The sequence below is a fragment of the Arachis ipaensis genome, chromosome B10, assembly GCF_000816755.2.
Source record: "Arachis ipaensis cultivar K30076 chromosome B10, Araip1.1, whole genome shotgun sequence".
Classification (NCBI taxonomy): domain Eukaryota; kingdom Viridiplantae; phylum Streptophyta; class Magnoliopsida; order Fabales; family Fabaceae; genus Arachis; species Arachis ipaensis.
Window position 1 is genome coordinate 132765858 of NC_029794.2, and position 10488 is coordinate 132776345.

A 10488-nucleotide genomic window follows, 5' to 3' on the forward strand; every position below is an offset into this window, starting at 1 on the left:
CCTTATAATGATACGGAAATAATAGATAACATAAAGACAAGAATTCAAACTGAATAAAAAGATACATTAAAATTGAAATAGAAACAAAAATGATAGATTGAAATTGAGTACAAAGAGAATCACTCTACTTCTACCCAATTTCTTGACGCAACAAGAAAGGGACTCCTCAACCTAACTTGTCAACGCCATGGTTTGGAAATTGATTCGAAGGGACTCCTCAACCTTCTAACCAATTCCCCGATGCAACAAGAGAGGGACTCCTCAACCTCAATTGTCCACACCATGGTTTCATCACGAAACCAAAAAGGGGTTTAGAAACCTCTAAAAATTCTATTCTACGACTACAATAGCTAAGGAGGTATTTATAACCTCTTATTAGGTTAAAACAAAGAAAACCCTAAAGCTCATAAACATAAGGCCCAATCTAGTAATTAAATAAAATATTCTAAAAATGTAAACTAAAATATCTTCTAAATAACTCTTGAACTCTTCATATCACGAACATTTGAAGCACGTATCATTCTCCTCCTCTTCAAAAAAGATTCGTCCTCGAATCTTGTAGGTGAAAAAAAAAATAATATATGAAAAGGACAATAATTATAAGGAAGATAATTTCTTTTTTTTTTTTTTGATTTTTTTCTTCTTTTTTTTGTTTTTTTTCACTTTATTCTTCTTCTTCTTTTTTTTTTTTTAAATAATGAAACGAAAAAAAGAACACAAGAACAAAATGAAAGATGCGACAAACACTGGACTCTTTTTTTTATGATAAAAGAAGAACAAATATAGATTAATAAGAATTAATCTAATACCTGAGCTCTGATACCAAATGATACGGAAATAATAGATAACATAAAGACAAGAATTCAAACTGAATAAAAAGATACATTAAAATTGAAATAGAAACAAAAATGATAAATTGAAATTGAGTACAAAGAGAATCACTCTACTTCTACCCAATTTCTTGACGCAACAAGAAAGGGACTCCTCAACCTAACTTGTCAACGCCATGGTTTGGAAATTGATTCGAAGGGACTTCTCAACCTTCTAACCAATTCCCCGATGCAACAAGAGAGGGACTCCTCAACCTCAATTGTCCACACCATGGTTTCATCACGAAACCAAAAAGGGGTTTAGAAACCTCTAAAAATTCTATTCTACGACTACAATAGCTAAGGAGGTATTTATAACCTCTTATTAGGTTAAAATAAAGAAAACCCTAAAGCCCATAAACATAAGGCCCAATCTAGTAATTAAATAAACAAAATCAAAATATATTAAATAAAATATTCTAAAAATGTAAACTAAAATATCTTCTAAATAACTCTTGAACTCTTCATATCACGAACATTTGAAGCACGTATCATCAATTCTAAAAGAAGAAGAAATGTGTATAACATGGTAATTGAATTAAGTAAATACTAAATATTGTGGTTGTACTCAATTACTCATTGTCTCATTGATCATCAAGAAATGCTCTTGAAGAATCTATTAATGAACGAAGTTGTAGATATTGTGAAATAAAAGATATATATAATAGAGATGTATAAATAGAAGACTCTAGTATTAAAATAATTAGCCCAATAATAATTTATATATATATAATAATATTATATGTTGTAATGTGTATATATATACAAAGATAAGAAAAAATATTAAAAATAAAGAGAGAGAGATTTGCATTTGATACTATCTCAATATAATAAAGATGGTTAATATTGCTATTAATATTATATGTAAAACATTATTTATTTACATATATACTTCACAATCCCACATATTAAACTATTCCACCATTGATCAAATGACCAATATTTCCTTCAGGATCCTCAAAGAAATCAGATACATCATAATGAGTGGTGGAGTTCTCAGCATCATTTGAAACAAAATTTGTTTCCTTTCCTTTGTCGTTCTTTTTCAAAGATGCCTGGTAAAGATCGACTATGTGCCTTGGGGTACGACAGGTACGAGACCAATGGCCCTTTCCACCACAGCGGAAACACTTCTCCTCGGTTGATTTATTCTGCCCGATATTCTTTTCTTTGTCCCACTTCTGGTGTAGAATTTAAAATACTTATAAAATAAAAGAAGAGGAAGAATTGTAATAGTAATATAAGGAGAAGGGTATTTGATTGTAACATAAAAGAGGATTTATTTGTATGAGAAGGAAGGAAGGATAATATATTTATTCTGTTGTTGTTGTAATATATGAATAGAAAAGAACTTTTGTACGTAGAAAGAAAGAGAAGATTTTGTATTTGTATTATTGCTTGTGTGTAATTGTTAGAGGCTTAAGCCTCTATTTATACACATACATTAGGTAACTTTTTCAACTTTATATTAAATGAAGTCATTCTTGAGAAACTATATATCATGAAAAATGGTCATCCACGTAAGGTATGATAAAGTATCCTTATCACGACAGTAGATAAAGATTTGACTAGTTATATAAATCTCGTTATTTTAGAAACAAACTCATAAAATTTAATTCTGCTTAAACGTATATTTTGGAAGCCTAAAGTATTTAATGGTACTCAAGGACACACATTAGAAAACGAGATTAGATGAGAAAGATGTTAAAACGAGATATGATACACGGCTTTGAGATATGGACACTTTTTTTTTTTATATATTCCTAGATGTTTGTATATTATACTCAATTTTTATCTATGATTTTAGTTGAATATACAATTATCAAGAAACTTTAAATTGAAAATAACATAAAGGTAATATTACGAAGTAACTTTTAATTAATGGGGAAATGATAACAAAATAATTTTAAATCCTAATATATATAGATTAAATATATATTTGATAAAATATCAATTTGATTCTAAAATTTTTGAATTTTATGATTTTGAATAAATCAGTTGATTATGAAAGTTTTTATTCAATCTAATAATATATATTACGATTTGTATTTTTCATATTTAATTTGCTTTTTTAATTTTACATAAAATATATATTTTTGCTTTATATGTTCGTGTAATCACGTTCTTTTGGACGATCATTTACAATATCAATACAAAAGGTAGTTATTTTTATTAGAAAAGTGCTAGAAGGCTAACAGATTTTGTGATTTGTAATTATTAATTAGTCATTATTAGTAATTTTGATGGTATGAAATTTTATCTAAGAGTGTGAAATTACTCACTTTATTTTTACTAGTTAAATACTGACCAGATTTCAATAAAATTGCTGACCCTTTAGACTTTTCCTTTTAATTATATGGCATTATGTAATTAAATACACGTGTAAAACTATTCTATGCTTAACAAAATAATAATCCATCAAAATTAAATTCTAATAATAATAATCAATAATAATAATAGTAGGATATTTTATACACCTTTATGACAGCCAATGTAGTGGCTAGCAGGCATGAGTGATGAGTCACTAAACAACACAACCTTGTTAACATAACTTCCCTTTCAACTTTCTTCTTTCTTTCTTCACCAATTCTCTCTTAACCTTTTCTCTTCATTCTCCTTCCCTCACTCATTCACTCACACCATTTTTTTTATTTCTTTTGTTTTCTTCCCAAACCATCATTTTTTGCTTCCTCACACGTTTTCTATAACGCCAAAAAACATTCCCATATATTACACCTTCCTTTTTCACCATATTTGCTCTCTCTCTCTCTCTCTCTCTCTCTCTCTCTCTCTCTCTGGTTCATCCTGTGACTGTGATGATAAAAAAGCTCTTGTCTTTTCAGTGATGGGTTCTTGTTATTCAGTCCACAATAATAAAACTAACAACAAAGACATGAAACTCAAGCTTTCTTTTGCTTCCAAAACCGAGAACGTTGTGGCTCCTTCACCACCCACCTTAACTGACCAAGGTATCTATCTATTCTATTCTATTCTATTCATATATTCTCCTTGTTCTTTTATTGAACTATTTATGTTCTTATTTGATTGGTGACCTTGTATGAGAGTTTTGTTTTTATTAATATATCAATGTCTCGGGGATTTGATTTGGCTTAAGATCTGGAGAATTGTTCATATGGGGTCCCTGAAGAATTATTAATCTCTTGGTACATGTGCTAGAAACTGGAAGAAATTGTATTTTGTCCTTTATAATATATATTAAATGATTTGCATATTTGAGTCATATTTCTATTTGATCATTTTTTCCACCCTTGGATCATATTTTTTGTCAGAATATTTGTATAGTTAATTTCAGTTGTATCCACCTATGGTTTCTTGTTATTGTCAGACTAGTATGGTTGTATTATAATAGCAAAAAGAAAAAAATTATCCTTTTTCATTTTTTTTTCTTTTTACTTTTGCAAAATACTATTTTCTGGTTGTCATCAAGTCCATTATTTTTTTTTCAATTTTCTTTTTTTGGGATTATCTGCATATACGAATTTATAGTTGAGGATAAATTTTCACTCTATTGAATATTTACCTTTATTTGGTCTAATGGGATGAAAGAAAATATATGTTCCAAGAATGAAAACAACTTGCCAACTAATATGATCTGTATGGAGAGGTGGACAATTTAAAGGTATTTAAGGACAATTGTGACTGCAAAAAGATGATCTTTAATTCTCTGATTAATTTGGATATTATATTAAAGTAGTTGTCAGAACTATATGAATGATATGGGTGAAGCATAAGAAAATAAATTCACAGTTCTCACTCTTTCTGTGTCTCTCTCTATAAATCTGTATTTACTATTTACTTTCATATGATAGATTGTTTTATCCCTTGTATGATTTAAGAACTAATGCACTGAGTTCATACATGATTTATGTTAAGATACAATAGCGTTGTTTGATCTAGGTAACATAATGGGACACGGTTTTGTTGTTGTTGTCATCAAATATATCTTAATATGAATTTTCCATGTGGGAGCAATAATTTGAACATTACTCTCAAACTTGCCTTTGATTATTATTGTTCAAAGATGGCAGTCAACTTTGACTTTCAGACCAGAATGGGCTGAGCATGTGGTAGTTATGACCAAGAAGATAGTAGTTTGTTTGATATCTTAAAATCAAGTCAATAAACAATTTGCCCATTCTTTTTTATTTATTTATTTTTATTTGATATTTATGAAGAGAGATGAAGACAAAATTGTGTGTTGTTGATCTATTTTAACTTAGTTTTTTCTTAAACAAAAAAATCTAAATACACATTAATTAGTGACAACCGTATATTTTATAGGAATATCAAGAGTGTGTAGTGTATGAATAGTGTTCTTCATTGAATAATACAGGAAGCAAGGAGGAAGCTTTTTTTGATTCCAAGGCTTGGTTAGATTCAGATTGTGAAGATGATTTCTATAGTGTCAATGGTGGTAAGGATCTTGCTTCTGTTTTCGTTTGTTCTTGGTAAAAACTCACATGCGGTTGCTTTTATGTGAAGTTGACAATTAAAAGTTATTAGATGACAATTTAGTCAAACTTTCAGCTATCAACTTCACATAAAGACACCTGCATGCGAGTTTTCACCTCTTTTCTTTTTCTTTCTTCTTCCAATTAGCTTTAGATATTTTGTCTGTATCATTTTGTTACAGAGTTTACACCGTCTCGCGGTACCACTCCGGTTCACCACGCTTTCAATAAGAGTAGAGATTCCGGTTCCACTGCCGAATCATCACCTGAAAAGAAAAAGAAATTGTTAGATCTTTTTCAAGAAAGCTTGAAACGTGATCCATCCAAGAAAGATGCTAAACCAATGATACAAGATGTTCTTCCCAAATCTGCACAGAGTACACCTTACAACATCTCAGGACTCAATTCTGTGTGCAGCAGCGAAAGAGTCATGAGCGAGGATCGCAGGTCCTTCGGAGTGAAATCGGCTAAGTATGTGCAGAAGTGCCTTCCAAGCTTGTCTTCATGCCACAGCTTTAGGGAGAGGAGGAGGATGAGTCCTGCAATAGCAGTAAATGGAAAGCATTGATTTCTGTTGCAATGGCGACGATGGATTAAAGCCTGTACGAATCGCAATATGCCGGAAGGTTTCGCGGTTGAATCGAATTTCAAAGTGTACATTTCAAGGTATCCTTGTAAAGCAACACAAGGCAAGGTGAATGTGAAAGCATGTAAAAGATTTTATGTTAATATATGCAATGAAATTTTTCCTTCTGAGGGTGATTTTATTTAATTTTTCCTTGATTTCATATCTTGAATGCTTGAGAAAAATTATTCATAATAAAATTGAAATGGTTGGACGTCATGTAACTTTTGTAAGTGGCCTTGTTATTTTTAAAATTTGACTATTTGTATAGAATGTTAGGTGATCAATATTTTTTTATTTGCTAGTTATCTTAAATTTGAGCTAATATTAATCCATTTCTTTTAATTGACTGAAAAAAACAGCAGAGTTATCGTAGTGAGGTCCTCCCTAGAGATGCTAGTGTTCAAGTCTCGTATTTTACAAGAAATTGAACATATACAACAAAAGGTATCCAGAACAATAATAATAGTATAATTATAATAAACTAACACTACCAACAATTTCAGCATTTCGTTTACAATGGTTAATGCCACCTCCATTTTAAGGCTAGTTCACAGGATTCGCACAACCACAAAACTACTATAAGAAAGTAACAAACAAAACTGGGGAGGATCAAAATCGGAAACTAAAACAATAATACTAATTCCGGTCACATATCGGTAGATCAAGATAATTTTGTTATGCATCACATGTTGTACACTTCAACGATCTTAAACAGATTGAGTGACTATGAACATTCAACATCTGAATCTTCAGGCCCATCAATGTAAAGTTCAAAATCATCAGGAGTCCACCTGCAAATCAGGTGTAGCCGGAATGAAGCCATCTTGATTCCCAACAAGCGCTTCACAAAGAGGAGCAATCAGTTGTCAGCATCTCAATATCGCCAAATATTGACAGACATTAACAATGCAGATACAATAATTACAGCTTCAATAATAATTTTATTAAAAACTTTTATCCTTGAAATATAAATCAATCAACAATCAACAGAACTGGTTTATTTCTTCGAAAGTGGATGTAGAAATTAATCACTTTTGTCCACACAGCACCTAATTGGAAGGGATGATTTCGATAACAGTAAAAACAAACTAACCAGTATCCGAGCTGCCTCGGGCGACAAGGGCTTCCCTTCCTCGCAAACAACAAAATCTGAAACAAGCTCCACAACTCCTGCAAATTTGGAAACATCAATTGTGCATCCACCATCACCAGGTGCATTGGTACCCTAATTACAGAACATTGCAAGTGTACCTTTATTTAACCGGACAGGCATGCCTTGCTTCCGAAGGAAGGGTTCCATCTCATGCGTAAACTGCTCTAAAGGACCCTCTTTAAGATCGACCTAGACAAATGTCAAATTGTGAGTCTTACTAATGAATTAAAATGTGTGCATGCTCTACTACCTAATCAAACTGAATGAGTTCTATTGAAATGCAATAGAACACCATTTTCGACAATGCCAACTTAGCCAATGGCTTCCTTAGGACAACATTTGAATGAAACAGCTATGTCTAAAACAAAAAGCAAGATATGCCGAACACCTTTTCAGTGGCAATGCTTCCTGTTCTTGCAAAGTCGTATTCTTCAAATTGATTAAAAAGCCTGCAAAATAGAAGTGAAAAAAACATGAGGTTAGAATCAAAAAATGAAGTTGGTCACTAATTATAGTATTAGCAATTCCAATTCCAAGATTACTTTTCAACTTCTTCTTTTGATAAGTTGGTGAAAAACATCCCAGAATCTCCACGCAATAGCTACAGCACAAGAAAAAACAACAAATGCAACATAAGAAACATGATTATCAAACTAAAACCGAAAATTCGTTGGTCTCGAGAAAGTGATGAACCTTGGAAACCTTATGAAGACCTGATCTGACTTCATCAGAAGGAGACCTTCCAAGAGAAATCTGCATCACTTTGTTTGATCCCAAAAAGAATCTGCTACTTGATTTGAGCTGCTCCCTGAACTCCTTGAACTTCTGATTCCTCATATTCTCAAAAGAGAACACATAAACAGAAGAGTATTTCTCAGCCGCCTCTTTTATGGAATTCACAATTGCCTCTTTATGTTCCCTTCCCTTTTTCTTCGTTTTCGAAAGCGTAACTGCATATCATCATCATCTTCGCTTCAAAAATTTTGAACGAACAGATAAAACTATAGCAAAGCGTGTTACAGCGAAGAACAAGACACAAACCTTGTCTATTTCTCTTCGATTTCGGCATCTTTAACTTGTTCTAACTAACTTAGCTGGTGCAGTGTAACATTGAACATGTTAGGGCACACACAATAGCATTACCATAAAGAAGAAGAAGAAGAAGAAGAAGAAGAAGAAGAAGAAGAAGAACTCACCGTTGAACGAACGAGAGGGAGGGAAAGCAGACGGCGAGAGAGAGAGAGAGAGAGTTAGGGTTTTGGGGCCTTATGGTTTATGCTTGAAGTTTTTTTTTTGGTCATGGGTTGAAGGGTTATATGGGCTCATCGCTTATACGTATTTTTTGGTAATTAGATGGGCCTAGGCCCAAAAACGGAAAATTACATATCACTGGTCTGTTTTTGGATTGGATTGCTGTCCCAAATTCATAAGTGCCTCAAAAAAAATTTTTAAATAAAAAGTAATTATATGAATTTTTTTTTTTTAAATTATGCCATTTTTTTTTTTCAGAGATCATACAGCTAGGGCTGGAAGTGAGTCAAGCCAGCTCATGAGCTAGCTCGAACTCGACTCGTTAATAGCTCGATAAGCTAAGCTCGTGAGCTAGTGAGCCAAGCTTGAGCTTGGAATTGAGCTCATAAATTAAATGAGTCGAGTTTGAGCTTGGATAAGCTCAGCTCGATTGATTTAGTAGGTGGTTTTTTTTATATATGTAATATAGTCAAAAGAAAAATGAATAGTATCATTAGTGAAAGATTTGTTGGACCTTTAAACGTGTTGTACCAATTTTGATGTGCTAATATGTTGACGATTGGATAAACAAAAAAAATCTGATAGCTGATAACTAGTGGCATCTATTTCTCATAATTTGACTAAAGTTTTTGTGATGTTACTTTCTTGTTTAGCAAATTGATTCTAAATATTTTGTAAAACTATTACCATTGTCCAGCCTAATCATTTGAGAAAAGCAAAAACGTTTTTACCACTTTAAGCTTGAGAAGAAATAGAAAAGCAAAGATAAAACGGTGCCATGAATGCATCATAAGGTTGACCACTAAAAATAATCCAAAGATAGAAAATTATCCATTCCACTCGTTTTCCCACCTCATGCTTTAATTTAGTTCCCACTTTGAATCTCTTGGCTTCAATTTTCCATCTCTTATATATATTATATATACAAAACAATCAAAAGGTGAGCCATTCTTCTTCAATTCCTTCAACTAGTCATAGAAAATTAAAATAAAAGAAAAGAAAAAGAAAATGAAGATGGCTCCCATGCCTGCCATGACACTTTGTGTCGTAGTGGTCTTAGCATTTGTTCCTTCTCAAGCCCGCGGCTCTTTAGGTGTTAAAAACCTTAACGACGGTTTTTGTGCCACTTTTATTACTCCCCATGGGTACAAATGTGAGGAACATCAAGTAAGTGCTCTTTCTTTCTTTTTTTATTCTATACCATTTACATGCATCCCAGCTTTCAAATTGTAATTTTTTAAATGCGCATAACATTCTTGTCGCCTCAATTTTGTTTCCACTTTCCAGTATTCATCGTCGAGAATTAGGGGTGTAAGTTATCGAATCGGACCGAAAATTACCGCAAATCGAACCAAAAATTACAACAACCGATTTAAAAACTGAAAAAATCAGTTTTTTTTTTTTTCTGACAAAACTGATCGGTTCGGTTCGGTTTCCGGTTGGCTCGATAGAAACCGAACCGAAGATATGCATCCATTTCAATGTTTTAACCTTTAACCTAACGACAAAAATCCCTAACCCCTAACCATTTCAATGTTTTACTCTTATTATTTCAGTTTATTGACTATTTTAAACCTCTAATTATTGTGATTCATATTTTGCTCATTAGAAATTAAAAACCGAAAAAACCAACCGAACCAAATCGCTGTTTGTTCGGTTTGATTCGGTTCGGTTGTTGTAAAAACAGCAAACCGAACGGTTGTAAGTCTGTAGGAACTGAACATATCGGTTCAGTTAGTTTTTGGTCCAAAATCGAACCAAACCGAACCGATAACACCCCTATCGAAAATGGTTAAATAATTTAATATTTTAGCTGTTCTTTTTTATTTAAAGACATATATGAATAATCATACATTCTTGTAATTGAAAACTAAAAATGTCACATCCACATTAAAATTAGCTATTATTTATTTATGTATAAAAATATATGTAGTTTAAATTATATTTTATATTAATATCTAATTTTATTAGCTAATTTTAGAATACGTTAAAATTATGTGCACGGCCTACATGCAACAAACTTGAAGAAAGATTAAAAGCAGAGTGAAAAATAAACTAAGATTTACACTTTGGAATATTAGTCCATATAAAAAAAATACCAATAATACAATAATA

The 10488-nt window shown here is 31.9% G+C and overlaps 3 protein-coding genes across 3 annotated transcripts in view; 2 read left to right on the plus strand and 1 right to left on the minus strand.

Moving 5' to 3' along the window:
• Nucleotides 3521-6185, plus strand: LOC107622962 (uncharacterized protein At3g27210). The gene is made up of 3 exons (XM_016325048.2): nucleotides 3521-3838; nucleotides 5224-5304; nucleotides 5524-6185. Exons 1-3 carry the CDS (start codon nucleotides 3715-3717, stop codon nucleotides 5907-5909), a joined length of 591 nt encoding a protein of 196 aa, XP_016180534.1. The 5' UTR covers nucleotides 3521-3714; the 3' UTR covers nucleotides 5910-6185.
• Nucleotides 6403-8419, minus strand: LOC107622961 (mRNA turnover protein 4 homolog). The gene is made up of 8 exons (XM_016325046.2): nucleotides 8319-8419; nucleotides 8164-8216; nucleotides 7816-8072; nucleotides 7665-7723; nucleotides 7511-7571; nucleotides 7221-7311; nucleotides 7063-7139; nucleotides 6403-6810 (listed from the first exon to the last, which is right to left on the minus strand). The coding sequence occupies exons 2-8, from the start codon at nucleotides 8189-8191 to the stop codon at nucleotides 6694-6696; spliced, it is 690 nt and encodes a 229-aa protein (XP_016180532.1). The 5' UTR covers nucleotides 8192-8216; nucleotides 8319-8419; the 3' UTR covers nucleotides 6403-6693.
• Nucleotides 9321-10488, plus strand: part of LOC107621269 (triacylglycerol lipase 2) — a 2901-nt gene continuing 1733 nt past the window's right edge. The window contains exon 1 of the mRNA XM_021114730.1: nucleotides 9321-9540. Coding sequence (XP_020970389.1) covers nucleotides 9382-9540 — 159 coding nt within the window. The 5' untranslated portion in view covers nucleotides 9321-9381. The remainder of the gene's footprint in view (nucleotides 9541-10488) is intronic.

Coding starts and splice junctions, on each gene's coding strand:
- LOC107622962 (XM_016325048.2), top strand. CDS start 3,715: ATGGGTTCTTGTTATTCAGTCCACAATAATAAAACTAACAACAAAGAC. Junction 3,839..5,223: donor ACCCACCTTAACTGACCAAG/GTATCTATCTAT, acceptor TGAATAATACAG/GAAGCAAGGAGGAAGCTTTT. Junction 5,305..5,523: donor TTTCTATAGTGTCAATGGTG/GTAAGGATCTTG, acceptor ATTTTGTTACAG/AGTTTACACCGTCTCGCGGT.
- LOC107622961 (XM_016325046.2), bottom strand. CDS start 8,191: ATGCCGAAATCGAAGAGAAATAGACAAG. Junction 8,073..8,163: donor ATCGAAGAGAAATAGACAAG/GTTTGTGTCTTG, acceptor GATGATATGCAG/TTACGCTTTCGAAAACGAAG. Junction 7,724..7,815: donor GTCTTCATAAGGTTTCCAAG/GTTCATCACTTT, acceptor CTTGTGCTGTAG/CTATTGCGTGGAGATTCTGG.